Source organism: Parus major, chromosome 3 (assembly GCF_001522545.3).
Source record: "Parus major isolate Abel chromosome 3, Parus_major1.1, whole genome shotgun sequence".
NCBI lineage: Eukaryota > Metazoa > Chordata > Aves > Passeriformes > Paridae > Parus > Parus major.
Window position 1 is genome coordinate 51,796,280 of NC_031770.1, and position 14,410 is coordinate 51,810,689.

General features: G+C 40.1%; 1 protein-coding gene across 8 annotated transcripts in view; it reads right to left on the reverse strand.

Moving 5' to 3' along the window:
- Positions 1-14,410, reverse strand: part of HIVEP2 (HIVEP zinc finger 2) — a 137,688-nt gene that overhangs the window by 13,221 nt on the left and 110,057 nt on the right. For all 8 annotated transcript variants that reach the window (XM_015620959.3, XM_033512724.1, XM_015620962.3 and 5 more), the window contains 4 exons: positions 13,238-13,282; positions 6,364-11,983; positions 5,451-5,605; positions 188-363 (listed from right to left, as the gene is read on the reverse strand). In XM_015620959.3, coding sequence (XP_015476445.1) covers positions 188-363; positions 5,451-5,605; positions 6,364-11,772 — 5,740 coding nt within the window. In that variant the 5' untranslated portion in view covers positions 11,773-11,983; positions 13,238-13,282. The remainder of the gene's footprint in view (positions 1-187; positions 364-5,450; positions 5,606-6,363; positions 11,984-13,237; positions 13,283-14,410) is intronic.

Genomic DNA, 14,410 nt, shown 5'->3' on the forward strand with positions numbered 1-14,410 from the left:
CAGAGCCTTACAAAATCCCTGGATCAATTAAACAGAAGAGAACAAACTCTGTAAGAGACTCCTGTATATATAAACACAACAATTTTATTCTGAAGAAAATATTCTCCTTGATTGCAATGGGTGATTGGATCCCAGAAGACAAAATAGCTCCAGAAGTGGCAAGAGTTCAGCAAAAAGGGTCAAGTACCTTTAGTTTTGAAGGCAAAATTGCACAACTTGCATACGTAAGGCCGGACATCAGTGTGAGTGCGGATATGTTTTTTGAGCATGCTTGGCTTTTTACAGCGAATGCCACATTCTTCACAAATGTACTTTCCTCGGCCACGACCTCTGACATATACATAGTCCTCATTTGATTTATACCTGTTGGAAGAGAGCAAATATTTAAGTCATACAGACTCTAGGTCTCATACATGTATAAACATTTCTTCTATGCATCTGATCCTCATCATCAAACTCACAGAAGTCCAAAGGAACAATTGAATTTTCAGTCTGGAACTCATAAAGTATTTGGCTTTCAGAGAATGTACTGGTCCCAGTGTATTTAAACAATATGAGACCAACAGTTTGCAGTATGAGAACAGTATAAACACCTTGTCAGGAAACCAATGAACAACCATTCCTATAGACACAACTCAAAATAAAAGCCTGCAGGTTGGATTTATTTCAGCCCACTGTAGTCTCGTACAGCACAGATATTTACCACCACTGAAAACAGCGTTGTTTTCCAGCACGGTTCATTTAACTATTTTAGTGTATTTATCCCTTGGGATCAGATAAATTACATCCTGGAAATGCCCGTTTCTTCCCATTAAGCATAAAGGGAACAAGGATGTATGCATTCACATTACAGATGCCTGACATTCCCAAAGATAAATCGCTCCCTAAAGAGACACCGAGTTGAGTTCACTCAGGTATGTGATGCTTTAGAAATAAAATGGTATATCTCAAACATGGATAGTTTGAAGAAAGCTGTTACTGAATTTTTTCTTAGCACTCACGTAAGATTTCTATGCTATTTTTGCTGATTACATAGTATGTAGTTAGAAAATAAATATGAAAATCTATGTAAAGCTGTACATTGCCTTTATTATCATGCTGAATTGTTAATACTGAAATCTAAAAGAGTCTAGGGAATCTACTCAGGCTGCTCTGAGGTTTGAAGACTGCTGGGCATTCCTTTGGGGAAAGAATTTCATCCTCATTCATCCAAAGTAAAATCCAGGAAGTGAAAGAACTGAGAAATGATGGTTTTTTCCTGCCCTCTGTCCTCTATTGCCCTCTTCCTAAGCAGCAAAAGTACTTTCAGTCATTCTGTGGATGCACAGTCCACAAAATATCACTGGTACCGACATTCAGTACTTTAAATAAAAAAGGGACTGTGTAAAAGATTCTGTTAATGTGATGATAACTCTGCAAGAAAAAAGTGGCAAATTTTGGGTTACAGAGCTGGAAAATTTTTCTAGTGTGCTGTTCTTAGATGAACACTTTCCCATATGTTTAGCTATATAATGGGCAATATAAATTCTGAATTTAGTATCTTAGAATAACATAAAACAGTGTCCTGTTCTCAAGTCCATCTTCTTATCTTTTAAACACATTAGCTCCTCTTTCAAATGTGGATGCCTAAATTCAGGTTTTTTCATCTCATTTCCAGCAAAGCTGTACCTCTCCCATTTCCTTCACTGTCCCAGGCACCATGGGAAAAACTGGCATAGTCTAATGTAATTTAATATTTAGCAATCTCTCTAGCAGGTTTTCTGTAAGACATTTTTGGGATCTTGGTTGTCTGGCTGCCCCATTTCCCAGGTTTTCCTTCAAACGCACATGCCAATGACTGCTAGTCATCTCTCTATCCACTGCTTCATCAACTACCTCCAAGCCTTCTCCCACAGATAAAAAAGAAAGAAGCCCATTATTATTTGAAATACTGCTATTTTATCTTCTCTTTATCTTTTCCTACAGTCTGATTTTGCTGGGATGGAGTCTACCATGCCACCCCTGATTGATACTCGTAAGATAAATGCTGTGCTATTACATGTGCTTTTCTGTTGCTCCATCTCTGCTCTTCTTCTGCTTGACCTCATTCCACTGGCTTCTGTCACCTGTCAAATCCCATTGGACACAAAGACAATGATAAAACGTGTCTCTTCATCATTCATATAGACGGTTTTCGGCCACAACTGACCTTGACTCTTTAAGAATGCTTCATCATAACAATGACTGTGAGAGAAATGACACACACAAACTTGACATTTAAAGAAGGGCTGGTGCAAAAACTAAAGGACCAGAAGTCTGAGTCTATGGTGATTACCTTTTAGACCTCAGGAATATTCGATCTTACTGCTAACCTGCACCTCTCTCAAAGCTTTGAGGAATTTTCCCCTTCCTACTTTGTAATACCCATGAAAGGACTTTGGCCACTGCTGCTCTGAATTTGACTAAGAGGGGACCCTTGAGTTAAAAAGCATTAACAAGTCTCAGAGTCCTGCAATTTCTATCCAAAATATTATTTTATTTGTGTTTTTCAATTAGAGTCTATTACTGATAGATATGAAAGTACAAAGAGAAGCAAACTGTGAATTCTTGCTGTCAGCTGATAATGTCATTAAGGTAGATGTCAGATGAGCAGGCTTGCTTGTCCTGTCCCTTTTTCTTTGCACACCATTAGCAACTAACTGTACTGCAACAAGGTATGAACTTAAATTACTGTTTTTCTTTGAGAAATACTGCTTCATATCCCATCAGTCACATCTGCAGTCACAGATGATGGAAATCAGATTTTGTGATTCAGATAATTTCACTTGAATCAAGCCACCTGCCAGTGGTAATAATACAGTGGTTAAACTTCTTCCTTCCAAACTCCCTCTGCTACAATGCTTACAAAATGCTCTTGGTGGGGTTTCTGCAGTGAGGTGATGTGCTGTGACATCTGGTGGTACTGGCTGACAGTTGGACTTGATGATCTTAGAGGTCTTTTCCAACCATAATGCCATGATACGATGATCTAGTTTTTGCCTCAGTTCTGATTCTGATCCTTCAGCTTCTCACTCATCCCCAGCCTCAGCTATCTGCTTTTTGCCCAGGTGTCATATGAATGATCCACCCCACTGGCACAAGGCAGCTGTGCAGAGCTACATGTCCCTGCCAGGTGGACAGGCTTTCCCACAAACCGAAAACAGACAACCACAGATCTTTCTCAGCTAATTACCTTCTTCACACCTATGAGACAAAAGCAATCACAAAGCCTAAGGAAACCCATTCCCCATGAAAACATAAAATCAAAATGAAAATATCCTCCTGAAACAAGATATGACCACCCATGCTTGCCTGTCCAGAACAGAAAATGTGACATGAAGACAACAGACATTTGCTATATAGTTCAGTGCACCACATGCTAAGAGGAGATGAAGATGTGCTCAAAGAGGGGAGAACAAAATAGCTCATCTAACAGCCAAGAAGAAGACAGCATAGAAACACATCCGCATCAAAAACTAGTTGTAAGAAGTCATAGACAATAATTTGAAGAGAAGGAAAAATTCAATAACCAGGACAGAAAGCAGTGCAAGACATGACAATAATGTCTAAGGTATATTACATCAATTTAAAAAAGAGCCAACTGAATGTCTAGAATGGAAAGAACAAATCTATTCTTTCACAAATAATTCTTGTAAAATGTACCATAAAGTTATGATGTGTGAGTAGAGTGGACCTACTGATACTGCATCACCTGCTGGAGTTTTGCTCTTTATATTTTTCTATTGAGGAAGTCCCAGTCTATTGCACAGACTATTTGTTCTCCCCACTCCAGAAACTGATGTGCATATCAAGGTTTCTCATGTTTTGTTTTACTCAAAGCTTATCTAAACATAGTCAAGTATTACTAGGAGACATTTCTAGGTGAAGTGTGAATTAAATGATTTTACTCAAATAGTTTCATGTACCTTATTGGTATACAGAAAAACTTAAGGTAGTGCAAGTAACGCACAATATTTCTTGAAGTAAGTATTAGTAGAAGTTTTTTGTAGAGTGAACTGCTGCAACTCACACTCATCTGAATCCTCCTTTAAGTTGCTCTTCTTAACACACTTTTACTCTTCTGACCTCTCATCATGCAGCTTACATCAAGGCAGACTATCTTCAGCTGGACTATATTCAGAAATGGTATACAGTTGGAAGCAGGCAAATTTAATACTTCAAAGTAGGTGTGAGTTGAAACAACAGCTATTTAAATTTCTTGTAAACTTAGAATTTTACAACTTTCTTGTAAAATTTCTTGCTCACCACTGAATTTGGGTCAGTCTTGCAAAGCCAGTCTACTGGCTTAAGTACTAGGGTAAGGTACAACTACAGAGAAGAGTCAGGATAAGGGTGTCTGGGCCAGCACACCTATAAAAATCTCCAAAACTTTTTCAGTCTTTCAGGCAAGATGTAGGCTATCTTCCTTCAGTGTTGCAGACTACAGAGAAATGGCAAAGGTAATTTCATGAAGATTACTCAATCTTAGACAAAAAGACAACATCAATGAAGGACAACTGAGATTTTAAAGGGTACAGACTGACAGGAGAAGGAAATGGATGTATGAATTTCTCACATCTCCCTCCTGACCTATTTAGTTACCCTAATAAAACAGTGCTGTGGGACCATTTGAGTTTGGAAAGACTGAAAAACACATCTTGTTTGGCCACCTGACTATGCGCTACTAAAAACTAGCAAACTAATTTCATTGTGTCAGAATTCTGTAAAAGAAACTAAACTATCTTCCATTTTAGAGTATACTGCAGAGACAAACAAGTGTCTATTTCATTTTCTTTTCTTAAGTTTCTTAAGCCTCACAACAATGTGAATTGCTTTTCCCTTTATGTTGTTTCTGTTACCACTTAAGTGATACATTGCCACAGTAAAATTAAACATTATTTCATCAACCATACATGACAGATCTATGGATTAGTCTTAGATGCCATAGATTTCACTGGCATTATACATTTTATCTCCAAAATCCAACCTCAGTAAATAATACAAAATTACAAGAATAAGGCTATGCATGCCTGGTCAACCCGTTAAACTGAGTGGAAGTATACTGTGCCTAAAAATGGAAACATATCTTCATGGAAGTCATTAAATACAAAGAAACAGCATAGAAAATATCAAAATGTTACCAGTTCATCCACTTCCTTATGACTTAAGGAATTAAAGTAACAATTTTGAGGGACTGCTCTCACACATATGGAAAACAATTGTCTTACTAACAAAGTAGAGCCCAAAGTGAGTATACAGGTACCCTGCAGTGCGTTTTGAGACTGACAAATACACAAAAAAGAAGAGACTTGGGAGCTACAAGACATGGCAAGCATACAGGAGACTGTTCACATTCTAATTAATTCATATTCATTTTCAAATGTCTTTAAAATTACAGTCTGAGCTTGAAATTTCCAGTTATATTTTCTTACCCTCCTTCAAAGATTTTAATTCGTATCGGCTCAGTTTGTTTGGATGTAATGTCTTTATCTCCATGAATGTCTCCTTTTACTCTTTCTTTTATAATATTCCCCACTACTTTCTTTTCAAGCTTGCTGCCAAACAAGAAGAATGGCTCGTGTTTCATCTGCAGAACAAAGTCAAGGAAGGGTGTTACTTCTGGAGCATACAATACATGCACACTTCATTTCAAATACTTTTAACATACCAGGTCAAAGCCAAACTCTCATTTTGGTCCAACTCTATAGGATTAATTAATCTGTCCCATTTAATTTGACAGCAAATAAGAGAGGAGGCAACATGGACAATTTTTTACGAGAGTCTTGACAGAAATGACAATACTGTATCTTTCCTCAGAGAAAAAAAAATCATGGAAAATAGATATGGAAAAGCCTCAGAAGGTAATTTATTGCCATTACAGAATTTTCCCCGTCACCATTAGCAAATGCTTAATCTGCGAGGAAGAGTCAATATGTAAAAGACATTAAATGGATCTGAAGATCCTTACTCAATTTTATCTTAATCTTTTCTTACAAACACATGTGGATGTTTGTGTCTGACACTGTTTAAATTGGGAAAAACAAAGGGCAAAATAAAAGGAGATAATGTATCAGGCTCTGGCACACATGAAGGGAGGGTTTAAAAGCCTCACTTTTTACATCTGATTTTGAAAATGGAGGCAGAGACAGAGACAGCAGAAGTAGCAGAGCTTGCAGAAGGATAAACTGAGGCTCAAAAGTTGTCTTGGGAAGATGTCACTGGCTGATTTCCCAATGGTGAAACTTTTTTAAAAAAAAATAAATTACTAACTTGCATTTTATAGCTTACTGGAAATTTCTCATATAAACATATAGGAAATTAATTTTGTTAAAATTTCTTATTTACCTGAGCAAACTGCTTCCATGCACTCGATGATGTCAGTTTACCAGCTCCAGGTCTGTGCATAGCAGCCAGGGTGTAGATTTCCGTGGTGTTTTTTTGCTTGGACCTTAAAAGTGCTAAAGTGGTCTTTGTACTTAGCCCAGATGGGTTTGGATTACATGAACTTATACACCATGAAGCATAAACAGAAGCTTTGAGGGTTGGTTGCTGAGTGTAATTGGGTTTTGTATAGTTTAAGAAACACCAGCTCACAGTAGTCGTAGTACGCAGACTTGGGAACTGAAGGATCTGTTGAAAATCTGCTACATCTGTCAGGAGAATGGTTGAGGCTGTGACTTTCCCAACAGTATTAGATGACATCTGGACTAACATCCCCAGAGGTAATTTCTGATGTTTCAGTTGGTCTTCTGCCTGAATTTCTCCTGGTGGCAATGACGACCTCTGTGGACTCATGCTCATATCTGAGGCTGTTTCATCCACATCCAGCTCTTCTGGTGAGTCTCTTCCTTCAGATGGGCCACTGGACTTCTGTCCCGGTGATGTGGAATCAAAACTGGAAAGTTTCTCTCTGCTCAGTGGGAATGCATCAGCTCCCGCCATGCTGACAGGTGGGAAATCTTGAGATGTTGAGGATGACAGCGATGAAGAGGATGACATGGATGGCAGACTTTCTTTTGGCTCAGTAGCACAGCTCTGCCTTACTAAGTGAGGCTTCTGCATTCTTGGAAAATCTTTCTTTATATCTGAGTTTGTCAACTCAACTGCACTTAGTTCCTCAACTATCTGCCCATACATTTTTTCTTCTTTGACTCGTTTCTGCTGCTTGGTCTCCATGAAGAGCTCCAAGCTGCTGGCAGGGGAAAGCATTCGTTTGCTTCCTCCCAGGGTAGAAGCCATGTCAGAAGTGGAAGGCAAACACAAGGGAATTGGTGGCTCCAGTCCAAGCGGAAGTGTCTGCGGCACTTTCCACAAAGGATATTTTTCCAGTCCTCCATGATGACCCAGCATCTGAGCTATATTAAATCCAATTCCTTGCATGGTTGCGTTAGTTGCCAATGTTCTTTGAGAAACTGTCTCATCAACTTTGCAGATTACAATTGCAGGACTGTTGCTCTGTCCAAGGATCTGGGAAATGCTTGTGTACATGACACTACCGTAAGATGGCACATGGGTTTGAATCCTGACGGGAACAACTGTCCCTGGCAAAGACTGAACAGATCCATCACTTGGGGAATCAAAATCTGTCTGAAGATGTTGCTCAGAGGAGGTATCTGTTGGTTTAATGCTATGGTCTGACTGGTATTTAGCAAGAGTACTTTTTGAATACAGCCCAGATGTTCCTGAGTAATGCTGGTATGCTTGCTCTTTAGCGTGCCCATAATCAGCTGCTTTCTTTCCAATAAGCTCAGGTGCATGTTCCAGGTGATAACTTGGAGGTACATCTATTTGGAAAGCCTGTTTAACATAAGATTTCTGCAGCTGTTGTACAAATTGATGCTGGAAGTGCAGAGGTTCTGTGCAGGACTGCCACAAGATAGGCTGCTGAGATGGTGGTAAGTGAACCATGCAGACAGCTGGATAGGGGAACTGAAACAAGGTGCTGTGAAGAGGGGGAAATGGGACTTTTTCCTGATGTGCAAATAGCTGCTGCTGCTCTGATGGATGTTTGTTAGGAATATAAGGTGCTTGTTGGATTAAGGGAGTCCTTAACATTTCTGGGCTGTCTGCAACAAGAGCCTGTTGCTGGGCAAGGTGGGAAGAGCTATTACTAAGCTGAGCACAAGAGACAATAGCCTGTTTTCCAGAGTCCTCTACCTGAATGGGCTGAAGTACAGAGGGAGGGGAGTGATGCCAGACAAGCTGGGAAGAGCGAAGACCAACCTGTGAATGTTCCATCTGCTCCTGCTTTATACTTTGTTCTGTGCTCTGATCAGTCTGAGAAATCTCTGGAAAACCACTGAAGGAAGCCTGGCGAACCAAGAAGCATTTCTTCCTTTCTCGGGATGGAGACAATGCCACGGTAGGTGTTCCAGCTGAAGAGGCATGAGACAGGTTCCCATAATCAAAGGATTTACTTCGGATCTCTGGGATTTCAGCAGCATGAGGACAGGGCATCTGTTCAGATGAGCAGCGTCTCATTTCCCTCTGATGGTGATGCCCAGGGACAGAAAGTGAGTAAGCACCTGCTGGAACTGTTAAAAACTCAGACTGTTTTCCAAATTCATCTTGTTTGGAAGGTGTGATGAACTTCATATTCTCTTCTCTTTCAAAGGACACTGAAAAACTTGAACTGTGGGACAAATTACTTTCTTGACTAGGGCTGCGAGAGAGACTTGTACCTGTAGACTCAAAGCTGGATTCACCAGAGGAGTGCTCCATGTCAGCCAATCTTAAACGCTTCTTCTTGGGTGGTAGCTTTTCAGCTGGAAGCTGAGAAAGGGTTTCACTTCTCTGGGGCCACTGGAATTCTTCAGTGGGTCTCTCCTGCTCTTTACTCTGCACTTCTTTATCTTTTTCGGGCTTATCCGGCTCCTCCGTGACACGAATTTCAGGTACCTGTATGTTGTGCTGGCGAACCAGCCTGGGCTGCATATGACACGGCTGAGGCTGCTGGGATGGAGATGGCTTACCAGTGTCAACATTTTCCATTTGTGGAGCTCGGTCTGGGCTCATCGGGGACTCACAAATCTCACTCTCGCATGTTTCAGATGGTGAATACATCTTTTCCTGCTGGCATGCAATATGTTCTGTAGATTCAGACCTTTCAAATGAGTTTGGCCTACTCAATGAATTTGTGTGCTGAATGACAGAGATGACATTTCCAGGGGGCTTTCTAACCAGTGATTCTGCAGTCTTTTCTTGTTCTGCAGTAAGGGATGAGTCTTCCAAAGAAGCTGCTGGACTTCCAGACTGCAAGTAAGGCCTGCACATTTCAAAACGCTCTGCATGGCAATGGGGAGCATTTTCCAGGCCTTGAAGGGCAAATCCACTTCTTGGCACTTCCTGAATTTGGGATTTGGGATCGAAGTCCAAAGGTTGAATTCCTCCAGGGGTGCCAGTTGTACTGCTGCAAATCATAGGACTGTCTTCTTCATCTCCAACACTCTCCTCTTTCCTGCGCTTTCTATTTTCAAAAGTTGTTCCAAGCATGGATGGCACTGACTGAGATTGCCCAAGAGCATCAATAAAAAACTCTCCCCCTTTGCTCATCCCACCTAAGGATGGTGAGTCCCTGTAGTTCTTCTGAGCTTCAAATTCTTCCCACTTTCTGTAGTGCTTTCCACCAGCATCATAGTCATAAAAGGTCTTGTCTCCTTTCTTCTCTTTTAGGGATGGTCCTTTGTCACTTGCAGTCTGTCTGCTGGAAGCAATAATGATATTTTTCCCTGGTCTTCCATGGTAGTCTGAATCCGAGTGTCCCTCCTGTACAGATGGCAGTTCAAAGGCAGCCTGCCTTCTCAACATTCTTTGGTGGGATATTCCCACTGTCCCAGGATAAAATACATCATCAGAGCCAGTCATCTTCTCATCAAATGAATGGCTTCCTCTCAGAGACTGGGGAATACTTAGGCTGTTTGCAGAAGAGGTTGGCATGGAGTTACTTCTAATAAGAGGAGAGGAATCTACTGGGGGCTCTAGAAGGACAGGTACATCACCCTGCTGACTGGCTTGGTACAAGTTGGATTCATTTTTGATGGATGATATTGTCTGGGATTGTCTACATTCAGTATTGCTGCCTGGATAAACTTGTGTAGACTTAATAGTGCTCAAATTGCCGGAGTCAATGAGTTCCTCTTTATTTGGAGTCAGGTGAGAAATATGTTCCTCAAGCATCTTGATATCCAATCTGTTATTTAAAAGAGGTGATGGGTCTGTTTTGCCCTTTCTACCCATTAAACTGTGTTCCTGATTTGTTGTGGCTACAGTTAGTGCTGTCCTTTGATTAATCCTATAGAACTTCCCAAAAATGATTTCTTCATAAGACTTTGCATTAGTATTTGGTGGGCTAATTTGCTGCTCAGCACTTTCTGAGCGGGAAAAATAGCCAGAGTCAGTGCTTCCCTTACTGTGTGGGCTCAGGAGGTTTAATGACTGCTCAGAATCTTGTCCTTTTTTCTCTGACAGTCTTAGTGCAAGTCGCTGCTTAACTGTATGAGAGTCATCAGACTTGGTACTTAAGGATGGGGTTTGCAACATATCAGAGCTAATATATGGTGAACTCTCACTGGGTAACTGAATCCCACTTTTAGGGATAATCAAAATGGGGACTTTCATCGGCCCCACCAAGGACTCTTCCATGGAGGAGTGAAAACCACTCCTGCTAGCAATGTCCAGTGGGAGCTGCGGGACGGGGCTCAGTTTGTCAGACCCTTCCACTAGGAGTGAGGTCTCCTCATCAGTGTCTGTGCTCTGCTCTCCATCTGAATGTATTTCAGCTTCCACATCGATGTAACTGGCATCAAGGTCCAACTTAGAGACTGCTGACTCTGTGAAAGGTACCAACCCTGCCTTAATTGCATGGGCATGTGACTTCCTATGTTTGTAAAGGTTGCTTTTCGTCTTGAAGGAGAAACCACAAGGGACACAAGGGTACGGTCGCTCACCAGTATGAGACCTAATATGCTTTTTAAGTACACTAGGTTTGGCACAGGCCCGATTACAGTAAGGACAAATGTACTTGCCAGGCTTTTTAGGTTTGTGCTCTTTTTTGTGAGCATCTTCTGATTGTTCTAAAGATTTCTGTGAATATTGGCTGTATGCAGGGTTCAAACTTGAAATCTTCTTCCTGGAGAAACCTCCACTATGGCTATGCATATGAAAAGGAAATAAGTCCTCTGAGGCAACTGATTGCAAGTGGCTAGGAAATGGCCACGGAGGGCCCTCCAAGCTCTGATGTGGCTTTATGTTGTGCAAGAAGCCTTGTGGCAATGAATGCTGTGGAAAGGAAAGCGAATGGTGACATGAGTAAGGGCTTGGACGATGCTGTGGATATTGCTTCTCTGTGACTTGCTGTGCAGCTTCATTTGATGATACCAGTTTCCCAGAACTAAAAAGTTGTGCTGATGCCGTGTTTCCTACTTGCTCGTGATCTATTTGTGGTTGCCGCTGTACTTCTTGACTGCCGAAAGTGCTCATCTTAATAACAGCTGAATGTTCTTGCCTCCATCTACTTGGTATTTTAGCAGTTTCTCCAGACCTTGAGGTAGCTTTTTGCCCTATAGCCGTGTCCCCAGAGTCCATTTTGTTACACAAGGTCTTAAGTGCTAGTTCACTTGAAAGCTGTGCAGACACATGGAGTGTGCCCAAAGCTGTGCTTTTTAAAGTTTTGTTGCTCCCATTTTTCCAGGGCTGTTGCAAGTTCACAGACTTTTCGTTCTCTTTGGAACTTTCCACACAGTAGTCTATAGGCATTAGATTTGTGTCTGTGCACTAATGAGAGTATTACACAGTTCTGTTCATGGCATGAACTTTCCTAAACAGTTTATTATACATTTGCAAAGACTTGTTATAGCATTTGGACATGTTCCATTGTTATTAAATACTGAGATGCAGAATGATCCAGAGATACTTGTGGTCTCCTAGAGAAAAGTTCTCTTCATCTCTTCCATGGTGACACAGCTATCTGTACAGAAATACAAAACAAAAAAATAAACAAACCTGCACACACCAGTTAGTACAGCCATACTGAACAACACTGGTGCAGTCAGTTGCACTTCTATTTAGCCCTACATGGAAATTACTGAGGGACTTCAGCAAAGGTAACTACATTTCACAAAACTCCCTTTTGTGAGCAGACACAGTAAAGACTGGCTCCAGAGACTGCACACAAGCATAATCACTACTCAATAGCAGCTCCAGGAGCAGAAAATAGAGACCTACACTTTCCAAATTAAACAGTAGTTTTGGAAGGCTTTCGGGGGACAGTTTAAAGGCTTGATCACAAAAAAGTCCACCACATACTATCAAAGCTCTTTCAGGAAATATCTGCTGAAAATAGAAGCCTAACACTGTGAGTGGGAATTATCTTATCCAGTATTACTCACCTATGGTTCAGACACACACTTTAGTTCACCTGGCCTTCCTCTCAGGAAGTCAGAGCAGGTTGATCAGAGAAAAAACCTTTCTTTATCATGATAGGTGCTTCTGGCTGTCTATGCACACAGCCCTCCACTACGGAGATGCTATTTTCTTACAGTCAACTAGTCAACTTGGGTTATATACTGAATATTGCTAAAAAATTGCTAAAGTGAGGTACTTCTTACCTTAGATCATCTAACTGGTTTTATAAGAAGGTGTTGTTCACCATTCTAAACTGCTTTTAAACAGTAAAAAAGAGACATCAAAGAGGCCTTTCAAACACAGCATTACTGGTACCTTTCCCCAACTCCATCTTCAAATCACTGTGTTAAATTCTAGTGAGAATGTCTTGCTATATGTAAAGGATGTATTAGAGACTGTGCTTATGTGACTTTAGCATTTTAGATTTCACTGTTGAAACAATTACATCCAGGTATACATGCATTTTTAATGCTTAAATGTCACAGGTTTCCACAGTTCTATTAAAAAGATCAAAGACTCAGAGGTATGATTTTCATAGAAAAGTACAGCATTTGAATTTGAAGTAGAATGTTCACTTTCTGTTTTCATGTTATCCAAACACAGGACATTTTCTGGATAAAATAGTGAGAATTATAAAGACAGCCATGATTTAACAATAGCAAGAAAACGGGTAAAAAAGTCAGTATTAGAGATACTAGCATACTTTTCATTCCCACAGTAGAGAAAATGAATTTGGCTTAAAGAAACAATACCAAAGAGAAGGAAAACACACAGGTAATAGGCACTTCTGATTTTTTTTAAAGTATAAAGTAATTACCTGCATCTTCTAAACATCTAATGGGCATGACTATCTTCAAATTTCCTGTGGGGAAAAAAAAATATGATTATAAGAAATCTTTGGTATTAGGTATAGATGATAATAAAAATCTTCTCTTCTTTACAGCAGAGGTCTGAAAATTTCATTTACTTATCCACTGGAAAATTTCATGTTGTGTCTTGAGGTCTGAGCAACTACATTTGAAGATCGTAAGCATGAATAGTTTTAAAGGACTTAGGCTTCTAATGTGTAGATGAATAACAGCAAGTCTAAACTAATAAAGTCTCACCTTCCTGAATCAGTGAAAAGAGAGCTGCCAATGTACCTCTTCATTCCTATGCCTTTGTTAAGCTTGGATTATCCCTGAATCCCCTTGGCAAATCCCTTTTCAATGCCTCTCTCCAGCTAATGCTTTTAGACTCCAGGCCTCTCATTAAATGTTTCAGGGACCAGCACAAACTCCTGGTCAGGGTGTCACCATTTGGGGACAAGAAAATGTAGTGAAACAAGAGTAGGTGTCCAAATTAGTTAACACCTATGTGATACTACTACAGAATATATGGCTGCCTTCTCAAAGACAAAACTTACAGAAGAAAATTATAGAATACATGGTTAAAAGACTTCTGTGACTGCCATGATTTGCCACCTCTCTGATTGTCGCCACACTGCAGGCTACTCTGTATTGCTGAAAAGACCAGCTCAGAGAAAAGGCCTGAACATCATCTCATTGCCTTAAGACCATTTCTCCCATCAAAGGAGGACTCTCCCTTTCAGTTTTCAACAAATCTTTCTTCAAAAACAGACTTTTGCTTTTGTTTCATTAAAAAGGATGTTTCTTCAATTGTGATAGCAAAAGCAACAATGGCAGCATTTCTTTATTGATTTTATTTATGCCAAAAGTCAGAGCATCTCTAAAGAACAGTTCATTAGACACAGCTGGAACATCAGCTTCAGAGTAGGGGATATAGACTATTGTAATGATCCTTGATTAGCAACTATCACAAAGAAGCTAGAGCACTCATATTTTCTCCATTGAACGACCAAAAAATGATAAAAAATGAATGCCTATAAATTAAAAAAAAAAAAATCAAGAAAAATTGAAAAAAAATTGAAAAATAGTTTCTAATTCTTTGAAATTAATAACACTTTCCAAGAACAAACAGACATTAACAA